Below are 20,787 nucleotides of genomic sequence, written 5' to 3' on the forward strand. Positions count from 1 at the left end.
GACTTGGATTTCATTCACACCGTGTATGTGTTTTGCCCTTGTGTACACCACAGCTTCCTCCGAACATCCGTGGCCTTTCCACTTTTTCTCCTTGAGACTTTCCGTTTCCTTTACTTCCCACTTCTTGTTCACCCATCTGCTCGAGAAAGACTGGGCGTCTTTCCTGTCTTCTGGTTGCTATATTTAGCCTGTTCCTGCTGCCTACAGTTAGTGTTGGTTCCCTTGTCTGCTTCTCTTGTGTTCTGAGGACACCCACTTAGAAGCTAAGCAGAACTCCACCTCAGTGCCATTCCTGCCTCACTATTCCCCTGGAGTTTGAATTAGTCCATGGACAAAAACACCACTGCAGCCTGAATAATCATCTGTCAGTATGGTGTGTGTTGGGGGCAGTGGCCACAGCAGTCTGCATGTCAAACCGCAACCCTGAAAACATAATTACATGAAGTGAAAATGCAACAGGGATGAACAGAAAAGGAAGGGAAGCCTTTCTGCTGAACCTCAGCTCATACTATGCCCATGTTCTGGCTCAGCTCAGTGACTGCCTCTTTGCCTGGGTGCCATACTTTCCTGCCTCCTAAAACATATTTCCTTATTATTTTGTCTAAGCCAAGACTCTCCTTCTTCAGGACCCCTCAAAAATACTAGAAAACCTCCTTTCCTTTCCACATACACAAATTGAAATCATCTTCCCTTTCCAGAACTGTGAGAAGTCCTCTCTCATGTCTCTTTTACAGAACTTATACCTCTCTTGGCTTTCTGTGCAGGTTTGACCATCCTCTAAACTTTTAGAAATCAGAGGCCATGTTTGAGTCATTATTATATTTCTCATAAGGCCTAACACGATGCAAATGAACATCATTTTTGAATAAATTAATATGTGAATAAATAATAAACTATGAAAGTTTGTCCTCTTTTTAACAAAGAAGTAGCAGGAATACATTGAACTATTTAATAAAATTGATATATTAAATTTAAACAACTGAGATACATAACATTTAAATAGAAGTATAATGATGCATCAACTATTTGGGGCAGAATGATAGTAGAAACAACACTTATTAAAAAGCAAATTCAAAAAACGATTTCTTCAGATTATTTAGTCAAAAAGAAAATCATTCAACAAACAATAAAACAACAGAGCCAGTCATATCTGTATGTTTTTGAAGGAAAACAATTTAATAAGCAATTTGGCATTAGGACTCAGCATTACAACTGGTGAATCTCAGGTAAAGGAAACTGAAATATGGGATCGTTCATGGGAAGGATAGTAATGGAGCATAGGAAGGAATTTGTACACAGGGAAGAAATGAGAGTAGCAGGCCAAGTGACTTGGGTTCTCAAAGAGCTATCTAAACCTTAGCATACACTTCCAGAGAATGTGGCTTACAGAGGAGTAGACCATATTTTATGTAGGAGATAATGAGAGAATATACCTCAGAAGTTTGTGTGAAGAGTAAACATTTTAATACAGCAAAGCTCAGTGTCTGGTATATTACAATCAATATAAAGGGATTTGATGCTAGTTATTTTTCTCTTCTGATAGAGTGGCCCTCATCTTCTGGTCCTTTGCTATAGGGCACCAATTACGACTGGTGACGTTGCACGCTGCAGTCTACACGTGGCCTAACTTTATCCTCCTCTATCAGTTTCTTGCCTTGCACATTAATTTGCTATCCAGAGCTTAAGACGGTGATGGGCTCTTAAGCTAATCTTTCTGGGCTAAGCTATGTAAAGGTTTTAAAGCCAGAAGCTGATGTTTTCCAACAGTGAATCATAAAACTTTGTATTTAAATCCATTTCACTGTCTGAGCTTGATTATAAAGAAAAAAATTTAAAGAAAGAATAATTACCTTTATTGAGTGTCTGCTCTGTGCCAGATGCTGTGTTCTCCATATGTTCCCATTTGTTCTCCCCCAATCCTTCCAGGTGGGGTTGAGTAGACCAAGAAATTAAGGAACTTGTCCAAGATTATACAGCTAATAACTGAGAAAAATAGGATGTGAACCCAGGTGTGTCTATTTCAGCATTCCTTTGTTCCCCACCCTACGCCCTCCTATAATGGAAGGCAGGACATACACATAAAAGTAAATATAATAAATATTTATCTTCAGTGTCTTATTTACACATAACAATTACACTAACTGGTAACTGGTTGGTTTCATAAAACCTCAAGGCAATTAGCCAAGCATTTTTATTACAGAGGACCAATTTAATGAAAACACATAACTAAAGCTGTCAATGTCTAAAGCATTGTTAGTTGGGAGGAGTGTGGAGGATGAGAAAAGATAAAAATGTAAAGTCAGTTCCCACAGTTTTAGAAGCTTGATTCTTGGCTCTTTCTTTTATCTGTAATTATATAATATAGTGAAGAATAAATGACAAGCCACCCTTTTGCCTCCAAGTGATTCCATTTCTATTTATAAAGTCTGAGTGATAGTTGAAGGGTTTAGAAATGTTTTAAGATTAAGCAAACTCTAGAGGATAATACACTGGATTTCAGACTATGGATGAGGTTCTTGGTACCTCAACCTGCTTCAACCAGAGTAGTCCTCTTTTATCTCACATATTCGGCTTTTATATAACCATCCCTTTGAAAAAGAAGGTTTAACTGATTCAAAGTTGCCTTTTTCCATGTGTTTATATTGAGAGAAACAGATTCTGTTTGTATCAAGATCTACTTGGGGTTTAGGTATTCAAGATGCACTTCAGTGGCTGTCACCAGAGCCCTAAGCAAAAATTGCAAACTTGGAAATTTGTGTTTTTATATCCCTGCATATTCCCCCAGCAAGTGCCCTGGACTGCTGTACTCTTAGGACTTCCCCATTAACTATATAAGTTAGAGGGCCCCAGTCTCATCACAGTCTTGATTACAGCAATGTTCCTGCTAGAGGAATAAAATGTTTTGAGAAAGAGGCCCTCTTCAAGCTCATACTTTCCACCAGCTGTTCAACACCTTACTGCCAACAGGCTGTGCCTACGTCCTCTAAAGCGTGTCTTTTAAGTTCTTCCTTCCCAGTTTGATTTCCTTTGCAAAAGAAAATAAATCCATTCAGATAGGAATAACTGCCGAGTATCAAAGCTCCCAACGGCTTTCATGTTTTAAAAGAAGTGGTGGCTAATCCAAATTAAACTAATGCATGGAGTAAATAGAGGAGAAGTTTTTAAGCCGAGAAGCACTGCATTCCTTGTGCCCTTGATCCACTCTGGCCTGTCAGCACCCCAATTGGTAGCCACTTGTAAGGCGAAACACAGGCCATAGATTGGCCCTCTCTTTTTAAAAGACTATCAAACTCTGGCCTCAGTACAGTTCTAGACTCAGCTAATTGGGGTTTGTGTCTGCCACAAACTAAAAAGGTTAATGGTTCAGTAGAGTAGACCAGGACCATATAACTTTCTTATTCCATTTACTAGTTTGTAAGTTCCTTGGAAGCAAAGCCTCTAACTTTTGCATTCACCTGAGAGCACTGAATTTAGGTCCAGAGTGGACAGATAATTACTTAAGGTCCCGTGACTTATTAATGGCAGGACCAGGAAAAGAATTTACGTTTCCTCATGCCATATGCTAAGTTAATGTTGTTTTCATTCTGCCTCTATTTCTGTTGTCTATTGCTGCATAACAAACCAACTCCAAAATCTAGTACCCCCATCATAGGTCTGTGGATCAGGAATTTGAGCAGGGCTCAGGCTCTTCTTCTGCTCCAGGAAGGGTCTTGACTGGGTCACTTACTGGGCCAGCTTCAGCTGGCTCAGGCTGAAAAGTCCAGAAAAACTTTATTCACATGTCTGGAACTTCTGTGCTTCTCATGTGCCCTCTTTTTCTCCGTATGTTCTCTCCTTTCTTTCAGTATTGTAGCCTGAACTTCTTTACAGCATGGTAGCTAGCTTCTAATGAAAGCAGAAGCTGGCAGGCCCCTTCAACTAGCTCAAAATTAGCAGTTTGACTTCAGCTACATGCTCTGGATCAATGCAAGTCATAGACCAGTCCAGATTCAAGGACGGGGGAATACATACTACTTCGTAATTAATAAAGCAACATGCATAGTCAGGGAGGGAAGAAATTGATGGTGGCCATCTTTGGAGACTAACCACAACCATTATTAAACAGCAGATGTAGCTTTCTTTCTCTAATTCCTACAGTTTCCTGTGACAACCAGGGAAATTCAAGGCTGTGCAGAAACAAATGAGAAAAAGAAGTAGAAAAAAGCCCTGAAACACCCCATCCGTTTCTACCTTAATGCTCAGCTGCAGAGTTAAGAAGACAACCCCACCTCTCCAAAATTACTTCTAATTATCCTTTGGCTAAGCTTCTTCTGGGAGTATTTGTTCTTATTTGAGTATTGGAGGAGAGTCTACTACACTTGTAGGATATATAAAGAACATGGTTAGTGCTGCTACTACTATGTCTATTTTCTTTCTTTTTTTTTTTAATTTTTATTTTATTTTATTTTTTTGGAGATAGAGTTTTGCTCTGTCACCCAGGCTGGAGTGCGGTGGCATGATCTCAGCTCACTTCAACCTCCATCTCCCGGGTTCAGTCGATTCTCCTGCCTCAGCCTCCTGAGTAGCTAGGATTACAGGCGCTCACCAACACTACCAGCTAATTTGTTGTATTTTTAGTAGAGACAGGGTTTCACCATGTTGACAAGGCTGGTCTCGAACTCCTGACCTCAAGTGATCTGCCTGCCTCTGCCTCTCAAAGTGCTGGGATTACAGGCATGAGCCACCGCACCCAGCACTACGTCTGTTTTCTGTGTCAAGTGTTTCAATGCCTATTCCTAAGAGCTAGCTCTTGAGGCAGCAGTTAAAAACAGTAATTTGCAGTGCTACATGTGCCTATTGTTAAAATGGGATATATCTACAAGTAACCTTTTCAACTATTAATTTCCATGTACAAGTCAAATTATACTCATTCTCAAAGAGAAAGGATACCTTAGTAGGTTTTTCTTTCCTCCTTTTTTAATGATACAGAGGATTCTTATGCAAAAGGACAAGTAGATCTAAGACTGGAAAATCAATTTTGTAGCCTATTCCAGCTCTGGCAATATCCTTTCTTTGTATTCCAGCTAGCTTTGTTTAGAGTATCCTAAGTGATGAGGATTATGCTTTTTCTCTTAAAAATAAACTCCCATAATCTTCCAAATTTCCTTGGGAAACTTTTTGCTTATATTAGCTTTTCCTTAACAAAAAAAAAAAAAAAAAAAGGACTTCAGCCTTTTGTTACAGTTAGATTGTTTTTAGATAATTTAACTTAGATAATTATTCAACCCAGAGTACTTTTTCCTAGAAACAAACAAATAAATGAAATATTCTAGTATCATATCAAGAGAGAGGAGCAGCAATTTATGGGCTGCTGAGGCAAAACTTTTCCAAGCGCTTTAGGAAATCTCACATGTTAAGAAATTATCAGATGATCATTGTCTAGAAAATGATGAGATATGTCTTTTTCTTTTTCTTTTTTCTTTTTTTTTTTTTTTACAGAGTCCAGGTTCCAGGCTTAGAAATTTGTCTTATAAAAAGGGAAATCTTAGGTTTTGCAAATGTGTGAAAAAGATGCAATGTTTTTGTACCAACTGCTTAGGAAGTATAGTTTACTGAAATCCAAATTGCCCTCTTAATTTGTGTTGCCCAGTGCTTATTGAAGATATATTGTGTGCTTTTTAAATACAAGGTTATATATGCAAATCTATGCAATGCAAGATTGTATATGCAATCTAACTGTAACTTTACACATGGCCTAAAGCTTGAATTCAATTAGGAAAAGTCCAGACCTTTAAAATTTTCCATTTTACCCTTTTTTTATTTTGTTGGCGGTGGCAGTTGTGATTTTGTTTTTATTTGCTGTTTTGATTTGTCTAGGTTTAAAAAGGTATCATGTTTCTTTAAACTAGTCTAGATCATTTAGAAAACTATGGGGATTTTATTTGACAATCTCTAAAAAATTTCCATCTGTTTATCCCCTTACTTTAGGAAGAAGAATTAGAAGCCCAAATTTCCTTCCTTCAAGGACAGTTGAATGACCTGGATGCCATGTGCAAATACTGTGCAAAGGTGATGGACACTCATCTTGGTGAGTGAATTACTTTGGCCCTGGGAACGATAAGAGTCATTACAATAATAGCCACTAGCATTACTTTGTTCTAGGCCCTGTGCTAAGCTATTTACATGAATTACCTTATTTAGTCCTTACAACAGTCATATAATAGAAGTACAATTACTCTCTACATTATATAGATGAGGAAACCAAGGCATAGAGGGATTAAGAAAATGCCCAAAGATTATATCATTAGTAAATTGAGTGGAAATTCAAAATGGAGCAATCTGACTATAGGCTGGATGCGGTGGCTCACAGCTGTAATCCCAGCACTGTGGAAAGCCAAGGTGGGAAGATTTGAGACCAGGAATTTGAGACCAGCCTGAGCAACATAGTGAGACCCTGTCTCTACCAAAACAAAAAACAAAAAACAAAAAAAAAAACAAAAAAAAAAAATTTTTTTTTTTTTAATTAGCTGGGCATGGTGGCATATGCCCATGGTTCCAGCTACTCGAGAGGCTGAGATGGGAAGACTTTGCTTAAACCCAGGGGTTTGAGGTTGCAGCAAGTTGTGACTGGGCCTCTATACTCCAGCCTGGGTGACAGAGTGAGACTCTTTCTCTAAACAAAAAAAATAAAATTAAAAAATTATTTAATAACAATCTGACTACAAATCTCAACTCCTGTGCCCTTTGTAAATGTCTGTTTACCTCAAACCAAAATGAAATATTGAGTTTTCAAGATCAAATAATCAGCTATACTGCTGTGCCAGTGTGTCATCAGTAATCACTAATGTGATTATTATTTTGACAATTCTTTGTTTTTTTATAAAAATGTGTTGGTTAACCACCTGCTTGAAATGCATGACCTTTTCTTACTTCTGACTATGCTTATATTCTAAGAAACATCCCAGTTTGAAGTTCATTTTGCGTGTGGGTCCTGCATGTCACACTGGAAAGTCTTCAGGCACTGCTCTGCATTTGTAAAGGTTCTATATCTCGTATTAGAGATACCTTATGCTGACTCACGCATGAATCACTTCAGTAACTCCGTGCTGCTTACAAAAGCTTCTGTCATGCACCATTTTACTATTTTTTTTAGACCATTTATGGGCAGCCTTTGTTTCTTCACTGTCCAGTAAGATTGGTAATTTATGAATAAATTAGGAAACTAAGACATGTACTCATGGAAATGGCCAATGTGCTGCTCTGTAGTGTCAAGAAATGGCAATCCCAGGTATTGTAAGAAATCGGGATGCATCCCACCTGTGAGGAGAAACCAAAGAGAATCCACCAAAGCCTCTGGGGCCTTCGTTGGAGGTAAACTCTCTGCCTTCAAACCCCCCAACAAGCTCTAAGCCATTACAAGTAACAATGGCTGTCATTTGGGTATAGCCTAAACCATACTGGTCTCAATAAAATAATAAATGTTCTCTTAAAAGATTTGGAGAGATGCTGATCTAAGTGGCTGACTGCCTGACAGTGTCTTATTAGCAGCTGGCTGTGTCCTGTTCTGCCCTCAGCTGTGTTCCTAGCATCTCAACCACTCCTGCAGGGAAAGGGCTCAAGAGGGAAAAACAGCAGGAGAAACCCTGGTAGATGATCGATAGGGTAGTATCTGTCATCACAGCAAGAAACATTACCCCTGTCACATTTGATCCACTCTGTTTATTAATAAGCTGCTTGACCATCATTTTTAAAAATTCATATAGACCTATAACCAAGTCTCCAGTTCAGTCACTTACCACTTGCAGAGTCCAGATAACAAGAGTGAGTTCTGGTATAAGGAGACTTTTTATTCCATAGCTTAGCTTAGGGAAAGAAGTACAGACTCCTGCCCTTAAAGGTACCACCTCACTTTGGGGACAGAAAACAGAGGCTTTTAAAGGGGGACTTGGCATGAACAGCAAATGAGGGAAGGAGCGAGCAGGTAAAGGTCTCTGTCAGTGGCTTCAGTGTCTTATCTTCCAGGTGGTTAAGCTGGTGCCAGCACAGGCAGAGCTAAGTTATAAAGTGACTGTTGTCTGAGATACTCTCCAGTGGGGGGAGAGTTTCATCTCGGGCATACTTGAGGTTGTAAATTGACTGTTGTCTCAAAGAAATCTCTGGGTGGGAGAGATTTCCAGTCCAGGAGCTTCTAAGCAAGCACATAGTTACGTAAGCTTGCCCTGTAGACAGTGTCTGGTAAAGGGCAAGTAAAGGTTGCGTTTAAAGAGCTAAGTAGGAAATGGAGAACAAGGCAAAGGGAGGAAAGAGAAAATAAGAAAATAGTAATTAAAAAAAAAACAACTCATTATCTTTCTCTTAGGAAAATGGGGGTAATAAGTTGCAGACCTAATTTTACATGAATCTTATATTATCTAATATCATTGCACTATAAAATACATCAGAAAGAACTAATAAACAGATAGTTTATATAGTTGTATACGACTAATTATGGTTACTTATTTAAATATAATTTTAATTTTAAAATGAATGTATAGTTTTTGCTTTTCTGTCTACTTGGATGACCTTTGCGTTACTTGACTTTAGTTTTCACCAAAGTAAGAGAGCAAAGAAGCGATGGGGAGAAAGATTTACTGGAACTCTCCAAAATCCTGTTAGGAAATTTCGAAGTTGTTTGGTACACGTAGCAGCTTTTAAAGCAGCTTTACTTAAGCCTCGGAATTTTCAAACAGCTTTTGCTCTGACTTTGGTCTTTCAATCAGCACTAAAAGAGCATTTTCTCATTGCATGGGAGGGGGAAACACTTTAATTAAAATGGAAAGAAAAGCCTATACCAGCTGTGAATTTTCAACTAACCACAAAACTAGATTTATTTTTGTGTGTATGTTTCACTTTCAGCCAGAACTCGTTCACATAGCTGTTTATTTTTTTTCCCTCACATAAATAGCATGACCGTGTTTTTAAAGTGGGATTGAGGGATGCTACCAAGAATTCCTGGCCCCAAGACCCACAGATGCATTTCAGTTCAAATGTATAATATAACAATGGTTAATTAAAATATGCTCCTAGATTATAGGCAACTTTGATTCTAAGCAAAGATTTAAGGAAAACATGAAGATTAAGTTGACTTGATGCTCTTGATTTGTTCTTTAACATATTGTGGCTTCTTAAAAATTATTTTAATACCCTTATTTTTTCCATGATGTATTTCTCTTTCTGATTATTAGAGAACAAAATTAGAAGGACTAAAATATTCATTAGTAAGGAATTGAATATAATATAGTATAATATAATTCAATCTTTATAAAGATTAAATTATTTATTAACATAAGTAGATGTTAGTGATAGATTATTAGGTGATAAAAACAGATGGCAAAATGGTATATATTTGGTATGAAAATACTGTTACAGTGGTTGCCTGGGTAAGAGGAAGATTATAGAGGGACTTTCTAAGGGACCTAATCTTCTATGCTTAGAAAATAGAAGACATGCCCTGAAAATCTGTGGATGGCTTCAGTGTATGTAACTAACACTCAGGGGTCAACCTGTATACACAGCAGGCAGAGCCAGTTGTAAAGGTGGTGAAGTGATGTCTGAGAAACAGACAACCTCATGTGGCATCAAACAGATCTAGGGTTGAACCCAGGCCCTGTCCCTTAGCTCAGCCTGCTTATGAATGTGTCCTCATATGTCAACACATGTACTTGACATTTCCATCTATCTTGCCAGTTCCTTGCCAAAAAATATTTTTAAACCCTAGTATTGGGAATGGCCCAAAGTGGGTATTAAACACAAGTCATCTCCTCTTTCCCTTTAACTCTTTAATTGTCTCTTCTCAGGGAAGAATCTGAGAGACTCTTCCAGCCCGTGGCCATAGAGCTGAATAATAACTTGTCCAGGGCCTACAACTGGTTAGCTGAAGAGCTGGACTAGTACCACATTTCCCAATACCCAACTGAATATTCCTCTATCAAATGATGCAAAATGATGCTGGAACGTGGAATGTGCTAGTTCTAAGATGAGGTGCATGAGCTCCTTGAGCAAGAATAGCTATGTCAGAACTTAATGATGCCTCAGGGGCACTTATTGACATAAGGGCTGCTGAGCCTCCATTATGCACTGGGGTACAGGCTACCGAGGTGGCTGTGAGAGCTGTCTCAGAAAGTTACACTAGAAGTTACTTCTCCGGATCCTTTCCTAATGTTAATTATTTTCACAAAGTTCCATTCGTATCAAGAGAACTCCATAACACCTTATATTTTCTTTTTTTTTTTTTTTGGTATAAATGTAAGGGGTACAAATGTGGTTTTGATACATGGATATATTGCACAGTGGTGAAGTCTGGGATTTTAATGGGACCGTTACCCAAATAGTGTACATTGTACCCATTAAGTGATTCTCATCCCTCACCATCCTCTCACCTTTCTGAGTTTCCAGTGTCTATTATTCCACACTCTATGTCCATATATACACATTATTTAGCTCCCACTTATAAGTGAAGCCATGCAGAATTTGTGTATTTCTGAGTGGTTTCACTTAGCATAATGGCCTCCAGTTCCATCTGTGTTGCTGCAGAAGACATGATTTCATTCTTTTTTATGGCTGAATAGTATTCCATTTTATATATGTAGCACATTTTCTTTATCCGTCATCCATCCATTGCTGGACATTTAGGTTGCTTTTCTATCTTTGCTGTGAACTGTGTCACCCTATGTTTTTGTCACACATGCAATAAGTCTCTTAAAATGTCAAGTACTATTCAAGGCTGTTTTTATAACTGATAGCAGAACAAATATAGGGAAAATCTTTTCAGTTAAAAATTATTTAATGACATTTGTTCAAATGGCCCTTTAATTATAGAGATAATAAAATTGACAGGTTAACACTATTTCCTCACAGTTTTGGAACCCAAAATTAGAAGGCCTTTTGTGTTGCCAAAACTACCAAAATTCTAATTTTATTACCTCCAAGTGATGGAATTACTTGAATTCAAAGGTTTAGAGACAGGAATTGAAAATATGTTTTATTAAACGTAAACTTTTCCTGTCGACTTTAGAAGAGGTTTTTTACATGTTGATTTTTCTGTTGCTATGGTTACTCCCCTTCTTGTCACCCTGACAGTGGGTTGAAAGCCACTGACAGTATTAATCTCTGTGGCTGAGCTTAGGCTATTTTTAGATATGCCATACTTCACACATAATTGCACGTGGGTGAGCAGCCTACGCTAGTCTGATCTGTGAGCAGCTGGGCTGAGCTGCCAGCTGTTTGCAGGGAATCCATGAGCTGCTCATCCTTCTGGGCTCTAATGCCCATACCCTCCTGCTCCCAATGGAAGTGTTTCCATTTATCTGTTTGGTATTTGGACACCTTAGTTTCCAGCAGCTTGCCCTTTCATTGATGAATCATACAGATAATGAGATGGTTAAATGCAATTAATTAAGGAAAATTTGATTTCCCGTGCTTCTGTTGAGAGTACTGTAACTCATAGGATCTTAGAATATTAAAGATGTAAAAGCCCTAGAAATCAACCTAGCTGTTCTTTATTCGCAGATGAGGAAGCCAAGGCCCAGGAAGGGTGAGTGACACAGCCAGCTAGCTGGCAATGAGAGTCCAGACCTGAATCCAGTCCTTGGCTTCTCTTTCACTGATTAGTCTACTGAGGCCACACTTGAATCAGTAGTAGGATTTCAAATCTTATGTTATTTTATTGCACCCATCGTAACTGATGTTGTACTTGTCATAATATTTATGCATGAATTAGCTGAAAAAGGAGGCCAGATTTGAACATCAGTTTATTTGCCTTCGTAAGAACTTTATAAACGTAATTTTCTGATGTTTATAAAAACAACTTTCAATGAATATCTTTGGAAATGTTCAATAAGGCAGTTAACAAATGACATTTGAAAAAGTGAGAAAGAAAATGTGATCACCAGACAGCTTTCTCTCTGTCGACTACACTATGTCATGATTATTTTAAGAATTTTAAATACTGCTTTTTATTGTGGGTAGCAGAGTCCTCTATAGGAGGAAAGGATACACTTCACCTGAAGATCTTGTTAAAAATGAAGATTCTGGAGTCCAATGTTGGAGGCACGAGCCTGTAGTCTCAGCTACTGGGAATGTTGATGTGGGAGGGTCACCTGAGGCCAGGAGTTTGAGGGTACAGTGTGCTGGTCATCTGGCCTGTGAATAGCCACTGCCCTCCAGCCTGTGCAACATATCAAGATGACATCTCCAAAAAGGGAACCCTGACCAGCGTGGCCATGCCATAATCCTAGCACTTTGGGAAGCCAAGGAGGGAGGATTGCTTAAGCTCAGGAGTTCAAGACCAGCCTAGACAACATAGTGAGACCCAGTCTCTATTTAAAAAAAAATTAAAAATTATTTGGGCATGGTGGCACGTGTCTGTAGTCCCATCTACTCAGGAAGCTGAGCTGGGAGGATCACTTGTGCCAGGAGGTGGTGGATGCTCATGCCACTGCACTCCAGTCTAGGTGAGAGAGCAAGACCCTATCTCTAAAAAAATAAAGAAAAGAGAACCTTTGTTCATTGTTGGTGGGAACATAAATTGGTACAACTACTATGGAGAACAGTTTGGAGGTTTCTCAAAAACTAAAAATTGAGCTAACTAAAAATATGAGCCTGCAATTCCATTCCTGGGTATATACCCAAAAGCAAAGGAAATCAGTATATTGAAGAGATACCAGCACTCCCATGTTTTTTTTAGCACTGTTCACAATAGCTAAGATTTTGAAGCAACCTAAGTGTCCATCAACAGATGAATGGATAAAGAAAATGTGGTACATAAAAAGAATGGAGCACTAGGCTGGGCGCGGTGGCTCACGCCTGTAATCCCAGCACTTTGGGAGGCTGAGGCGGGTGGATCACGAGGTCAGAAGATCGAGACCATCCTGGCTAACATGGTGAAACCTCGTCTCTACCAAAAATACAAAAAATTAGCCAGGCATGATGGTGGGCACCTGTAGTCCCAGCTACTCAGGAGGCTGAGGCAGAATGGCATGAATCCAGGAGGTGGAGCTTGCAGTGAGCCAAGATCACGCCACTGCACTCCAGCCTGGGCGACAGAGCAAGACTCGGTCTCAAAAAAAAAAAGAGTGGAGCACTATTCAACCATAAAAAGAAGGAGATCCTGTCATTTGCAACAACATAGATAGAAGTGGAGATCATTATATTAAATAAGCTAGGCACAGAAAGACAGACTTTTCATGTTCTCTCTTATTTGTAGGATCTAAAAATAAAAATGATGGAACTCATGGCGATAGAGAGTAGAATGATGGTAACACAAAGGATAAACGCTTGAGGTGATGGATACCTCATTCACCCTGGCGTGATTATTATGCATTACATGCCTATATCAAAATATCTGATGTAACCCAAAAATATATACACCTACTATGTACTAGCAAAACTTTAAAAATAAAAAAAAGAATTTAAGATGCCATCTCAACAGGATTCCGATACAGTAGGTCTGATGTGGGACCTGAACTTCTCCATTTCTAACAGACTTCGAATAACTTGCTGTTACTGGCCCTTGACAGATTCTGAGCAGTAAGGAGTAAGAGAACTTAAATTATTTAGACTGGATTCAGCTAATATATTCATAAACCTGTTAACATATTCATAACCCCATTCTTCAAGCATGTGTGCACCTAAACTTTGTGGACAGAGAGCCCACTACCTCCCATAGCATTCTGATGTAGCCTGCAATCCTCTGAAATTCAGAAGTTCTTTTTCAGCCTCCATCACCTTGTTCTAGTTGAAGTTGTTTGCCTCTGGTTTTATCACTGGAAGACTTGCAACAATTGGTCAGCATCTTCCTTATACCAACGCTATACCTATTTAGAAAAACTTAGCAAACTACACACTACCTTATCCCTCTTCAGGCCAGGATGCCACCACTCCAGTAATGGGGCCTCACTACAGACTGTCCAGCTTTTATCATTTTTGCTTTCCATTTTGTGGTTCTTTCCCTTTTTCTTATATGCTTTTCCACAGGAGGAACCCACATTGAATTATTTTCTTTCTTTTTTTTTAAAAAAATATATAATACCAAGTCCATCATCTTTGGTAAACTTACTCTGAATTCAAAGTGTATCAGCATTTTGGTTTTTCTCTCTTTCTCTTTTAACTGCTCTATGTAGATATTGCAAGCTATATCGAAGGGTGACCACAGTGGCCCCCAGTGGCTGCCTTGGCATTGTAGCACTCCCACGGGGGGTGGCATTCCCACTAAGGACAATCCTTACTTAGGCTCCAAGCTTTTCAGTGATGCCTTTATTCTTCTAATTCAGTAAGGAAGAGACTTTTTTGGTTAGTAATAGTCTTGTTGGATTTTTCTTTTTTTTATTATACTTTAAGTTCTGGGATATATGTGCAGAACATGCAGGTTTGTTACATAGATATACACGTGCCATAGTGGTTTGCTGCACCCATCAACCCATCATCTACTTAGGTATTTCTCCTAATGCTATCCTTCTCCTAGCCCCTCACCCCCGACAGGTACCGGTGTATGATGTTCCCCTCCCTGTGTCCATGTGCTCTCATTGTTCAACTCCCACTTATGAGTCAGAATATGCAATGTTTGGTTTTCTGTTCCTGTGTTAGTTTGCTGAGAATGATGGTATCCCGCATAGTATCTAAATAAAAGTTTGATCATTTCTAACAATTATACTTGGCAGCTTTGCTATGGAGGCAAGACTCTACTATAGAAGACCAAAATATACCAACTCACCAGCTTTCCCAGTTTGAAAGGGGCAAATGTCATTTCATTCATGGTAGAGCATTTAACACAACGGTAGGATGAAGTTTATATACCTGTCACATACAATAGCAACTGCTATTAGTTCCAGTGTGCCGCACTGAGTGCCAAGTACTTCACAAACAGTATCTCTAATCTCCCACTAAGTCTGCAAGTTGAGAGAGAGTATCCCTAGTGTACAGTGGAGGAAATTGTGACTCAGCGTGCCTTACATACTTGGTGGGAAAGTTACACAGCTAGGTAATAGCAGAACCAGGCAGGATTCAGTCCCAGCTGTGTCTGATCCTGCAGCCTATTTTCATCCTTTCATACCAGGCTGCCTCTCCATGTTCGCCAATCCCAACTTTCTTTAGCTAATGATCCAACAGCCACCAAAACCCATCTACCTCATCATCTGTGGAAACAGGCTCACTACCAATTGCTTGATAGCTCAAGGACTTTGGGGCCACTACAAGCATCTCATGCTGAGGACAAGAGCATATGAGCAGGGGGAGATGAAGCCCAAGATTTAAAGGCTGATGTTCATTGCCTTGGACCATGTTTACATTCTAGCTGCAGAATGGCACTTAACTTTCACTCAGTCCTCATGTCAGCAAAACTTTTATGGCCTGAAATTCACAACATATATATTTCTCTTAAGCCCAGTTCAAAGAGTCTTATTTGACTAAATGGTGTAATTTTAAGGCAGTCATACCCAAACTGCTGTCCTGTCTCATAGCTCCCAAATAAGGGCATGATGGCAAAACCCCAGATTATTTCATATTACCAAGGCATCAACTATGTTTCTGTTTTTATTTTTAGAAGTACATATTCTGGCAAAGGCATCTAACCATTACTGGAACTTAGAGACCTTTCAAGTTTAAAAATATGTGTAAAGTCTCCTTTTTTGGTTGACTCTAAAGTCATAGCCGTATCACGATTATGACAGATTTTACTGGGAGGTGTCATGCTTCCATATTACTCTCTGGTGCACAGGGTGATAAGTGCTAGGAGAGTAATATGCCAAATAGTAGAGATCAGTAAAGATTCAGAACTCTATGCCACGCTTACTCAGTTCACTTAAGATAACTATTTATTGGCCTCAAGAATTGTCTTTAGTGTAATATGCAAATTTGCCTAGTCTTACCCGTAGATTTTCCTAAGTAATGTTCCTCTCCCAGTGCTGAGTTTGGGTCTTCAGCCATTCTGGCAGCTGGATGCCAAAGAGGATCCTTGATTATATTTCTGTGCAATCTTCATTTTGCTTTTTAAGAAAATTAACTTGGCTCTTAATAGACCATCAGTGAATGTTATTTCTCTTCACCTGCCCCTACCACTTCCTCAATCTAAGATCTGGTTAATCATATTAGTATCTCTTAAATCTTCATCTGGGATATATCTCGCCTACATTTATTCCTTAGGGGATAAAAATCAGCCCTAATGGTAGCAGGAAGGCCCTTGCCTCACATTGGTCACTTAGCCAATTACCTGCTCTCTCATGTAAAAACAGGTTCTGGCTGGGCGTGGTGGCTCTAATCCCAGCACTTTGGGAGGCCGGGGTGGGCGGATCACGAGGTCAGGAGTTCGAGACCAGCCTGACCAACATGGTGAAACCCTATCTCTACTAAAAATACAAAAAATTAGCCAGGCATGGTGGTGCATGCCTGTAATCCCAGCTACTCAGGGGGCTGAGACAGGAGAATTGCTTGAACCCAGGAGGCGGAGGTTGCAGCAAGCTGAGATCATGCCACTGCACTCCGGCCTGGGTGACAGAGCGAGACTCCATCCCAAAAAAAAAAAGGGTTCTAGGGGAATGATGAAGTAGGGAGTGGTAATCTGAAATTGAGTTCAGTGTACATGTAAAAATTAAGTAAAATTTCAAGGTAGGGAGAGAGAGCAGGAGAGAATATACTTCTTCAGGAATACCTGCAGTGATGCATAGCTTCACATGAAGAAAACCAGGTTCTCCCCCAGAGTACTAGTGATTTCACAAACATTAGCAAGGAGCAGTGGGGTTTTAAAGTGATAGGAATACATTGAATAGAGCGCCATATTTAGAACCTGAACACCTTGAGCACCATATTTAGAGCCTGGCACCTTTGGTACCAGGTAGAACAGTGCAGTTTCAGGAAGCATTCAGTCTTTGAGCCTCATCATTGAATTATTGTCCAAGAGTGAGAGAGAAAGCAAGAGGGACCCAACAACGAGGTGCTATTGGAGGGAAGACTGCTAATGGGAAGCCGACGCTTAGATGTGGTAAGTTCGAGGAGGACTTTGAAGAAAAGGCAGGACATGTCGTTATAGGGAAGATGGGAGGGACTTCTAGAAGGGGGAATGGATTTGCAAGGACACACAAAGATACACACCATGTACTGGAGGTTGCTTGATGAATTTGATGCCTGCTCCTAGGGCTTGGACAACTATGGCACACACCCTGTACACAGACATCCCTTTGTCAATGTTCAGTAAAAGCCAGTAGTGACAAATGACAGGTCTGCCCCTCTTTCTGACTAATGGCTACCTCTTAAGCCACTGTCACACTGGGCCTGCCTCCCTTAATCCCACCTCTCTATTTTATAACAGTGAGCATAGTTCCTCTTTAGAGTCTACTACAGTCCCTTATATGAGATTGTTAAAGGTCAGGGTAACTAAATTCCTATCAGAGATGAGAAAGCCTCAGAAAACAGAATCCAGATATCTGAATATTTAAGGAATCAAAGGAGGAGGAAACATAGTAAGCAATAATAGTAATTGCAAGACAGGATGCAGAAATAGAAAACTTTGATTATCTCATCTAATCCTGCCAGCAACCTTCTGAGATGGGTATTACCCCCATCCCACTGATGGGTTTAATGACATACAGAAGATCACATCTCAAGGTTATCAAAACCCAAGCCCTTTGTTACCATTGCCAGTGCTCCAAAATGCTCTCTGATAGAAATGATTGTACCATCTTTTTTGCGTATAGTTAACTGCCTGTTTCTGGCTGACCTCACTTCAGTCAGTTCCGCCATGGAATAAAAGGTGCTATATCTCAAGGCAATCAAGTCAGTGCCAATATCCCATCCTGTGCCTCTTCATATCTCTGGTCCCTTCATCAGTGCTATACACATAATCAGGGAGCTCAGGAGTCTGAAAGATCTGAAATCTAATCCCAGTTCCACCACTTTCAAGTCGTGAGACCTCAAATAACAGACCTGGCATTTCTGGCCTTGGCTTCCTTTTCTGTAATATGTTGACGGTTCTCATCTAGAAGGGTTGCTGAGATAGTCAGTGAGGTAACGTGGCATGTAGAAATGAAAACTACTGGGTACGGAGCTTCCATAGTGGGTTAGGTGTGGTGCTAAGCACTTGACCTGTGCTGTCTCCCTGTTTCTTCACAGTCATCCTATGAGGAGGGTGCTGTTATTACCCCTCAGGCACACGGAGGTTAAATGCCTTGCCCAGTTCCACCTCTGTTAAAGCCAGATGTTCTGCTTTTGTCCCCTTTCTACTCACCCCCTCAGCACCACCAAATAAGGCTTATGTTACCTTTTGCACCAGCCATTTAAAACATTTAGTTGAAAACACTTTTATTCTAGCATTGAAAAAGTTAAGTTTTTAAGAAATTGGAAAAGTGGTTTGTTTACCATTTTCATTACTCTTAGAGTTAGAGATCTATTTTTGTGGCACTGACATTCCATTAAAAATAGTGGCATCACCATGGGGTTGTTAGGTGAATGAGATTTTTGTGTGTAATTTCCACAGAAGTGGTTAGTTATGTGACATTTTCCCCTTTAGTGTCAGTGCTCCAACATTTATAATACACAATACTTAAATGTGAGGAGATTATAAAGAGTATAATCTTCCTTTTACACAGAAACAAAGAGAAAGAGCCTTTATAGCAAAATTTATTCTGCCTTTGGCTATGAGGAGAATTGTGTTTTACGTTGGAAATGTAAACATTTTAAGTCATGGAAAGACATCATTAAGTTTTTCTACTTTTACATGCAGATGTAACTTACTTAAAACAGTAGATTTGTGACTAGGAGGTGATATGTAAGTAGAATGCTTGTAAGTGCTACCTTATATAGGGGAACTGTTAGGGAAAGGATTTACATGGTCAGTACTCTTAGTAAAATGTAAATTCTTGTATTCAAAACATTTAACAGCCTCTGAAGGTGCCCTTTTGTTTTAATTTGGATTTACCCTGGATTTCTTAAAGTGAGCCTAGTCAGCTTAGTTGATTAAGAAAAAAGGTTTATCCCTGAAATTAAGTGAACAGTTCACTTAACCAGGGGAGATGGTCCTGGTTTTCATCAGGTCCTAAAAGGTAGTCCTTGACTCAGTCCATAAATTAAGGCTAAAGAATTGCTAGATGAGGGTGTATGCTGGTGGTGATACCACAGCTCTGAGTTCTTCCCTCTTCTTGGGTGAACCCACTCTGCACTGCTCTCTGCAGCTGTCTTGCGCATCAGGCCAGAGCACTGTATTCTGCATGCAGGACAAGATTAGTAGGTTGCATTGCTTTTTATTGGAGGAACTGGATGCTTTCATCCTGTGTTATAATTAGGCAGTCTGGCTGCTGTACTAGGTCCAATATTGTCTCATCTGAACTTATGGTGAGACACCTGGCACCTGTGAATGTGACCTTATTTGGAAATGGGGTCTTTATAGATGTAGTTCAGTGAAGATAAGATCATACTAGATTAGGGCTCACCCTAATCCAGTGGCTGGTGTCCTTAAGAGGGGAAGTTCAATAACAGACATACAGGGAGAATGCTGTGTGATGATGGATGCAAAGACTGGAGCAATGCATCTACAAGCTAAGGAATGCCAAGGATTGTTGACAACCACCAGAAGCTAAGTAGAGTCAAGGATGAATTCTCTAGAACCTTTGGAGGAAGCATAGCCCTGCCAATAGCTGGATTTCAGACTTAGCCTCCAGAACTGACAGAGAATACATTTCTGTTGTTTTAGGCCACCCAGTTTGTAGTACTCTGTTATAGCAGCTCTAGAAAATGAATACAGCTGCTAATAACATAACCTCCATCCCCCTCCAAAAAATAGACAAATCAGGAGGTTACTTTTTTTTCCCACAACTAAAAGAAGCCCATAGGTAGACAGTCTAAACAGGGACAGTAGCCCCATGATGTGTTCCAGGTGCCTCCTTAAACTGTGATCCTTATCACAGCTTTTGCCTTCATCACCACTCCCCTTCTCAGCTTGCCCCTGCAAGCACCACCAGTTCTACTCTTGAATAGATGGATTTGTGAGAGGCTCACAGCAAAACAGGGCATGACTAGGACTTCCTGGTTCACAGGTTTTTCAGGCAATGGGGCCAAAATGATTTGGGAAGATCTTGTGCAGACACTGATACTTCTGTATTGGGATGATAAATCTATGTCCCTAAACTCACGTGTGCAGAAATGGTGCTCTAAAACTTCATCCCCACCAATGATAATCAAAGGCCTTGAACTTGCCAGTTAAAGGCAACACAGTCTCTTATAGACTAACCATTTTTTTCTGAGCAAGTGCCCACACTTAGTTTCTCTACTCTGTCTCTTCTCCCTGCCAAGATGGTGCCAGGGTTCTGGAATGAGCTCACGTGTCTCTTTGGTGTTTGCGGAAGAGCTTCTGAGTGTCTTCTAGGTCCTTGCCTCTAAAGAGAGCTTTGTGTTCCTGTACACTTCTGGGTTTCATTTTCCACTAGAGCCACTGACTGCCCTGTATGCCCATAGACTGTGACCTAAAGGCCGTTGGTCCTTGTTGCTGCTGGCCATGGGCCCCGCCATTACACTGGGGGCTGAAGCCAGGCAATTTGGCTTTTGTTTTAGGATGTGTTCCACAGCAGACTATCAAAGGGGCAAGCAGGAGACAAAGGTCTGGTTAGGACAGCAGCAGAGCTTACATTGGTTTCTGCAGATTCCCCCTTTGTGCTGGCCTCTGCCCTCTGGGTATGACCTCCAGGGGCACTTTCTTTAGTTCCTTGAACCCAAGAAGCCCCCTGTTCTTCCACCAAATATCCTGATGCTCCTGACTCCACTTGCTGAGCTTCCTTTGGGGCCCTGGGA

At 40.1% G+C, this 20,787-nt stretch overlaps 1 protein-coding gene across 8 annotated transcripts in view; it reads left to right on the forward strand.

Annotated features, from left to right (window-relative positions):
- The window catches only part of TBC1D5 (TBC1 domain family member 5), a 578,111-nt gene that overhangs the window by 547,429 nt on the left and 9,895 nt on the right, over positions 1–20,787 (forward strand). For all 8 annotated transcript variants that reach the window (XM_030933427.1, XM_030933431.1, XM_030933430.1 and 5 more), the window contains one exon: positions 5,968–6,067. In XM_030933427.1, coding sequence (XP_030789287.1) covers positions 5,968–6,067 — 100 coding nt within the window. The remainder of the gene's footprint in view (positions 1–5,967; positions 6,068–20,787) is intronic.

The sequence above is a fragment of the Rhinopithecus roxellana genome, chromosome 1, assembly GCF_007565055.1.
Source record: "Rhinopithecus roxellana isolate Shanxi Qingling chromosome 1, ASM756505v1, whole genome shotgun sequence".
NCBI classification, from domain to species: Eukaryota; Metazoa; Chordata; class Mammalia; order Primates; family Cercopithecidae; genus Rhinopithecus; species Rhinopithecus roxellana.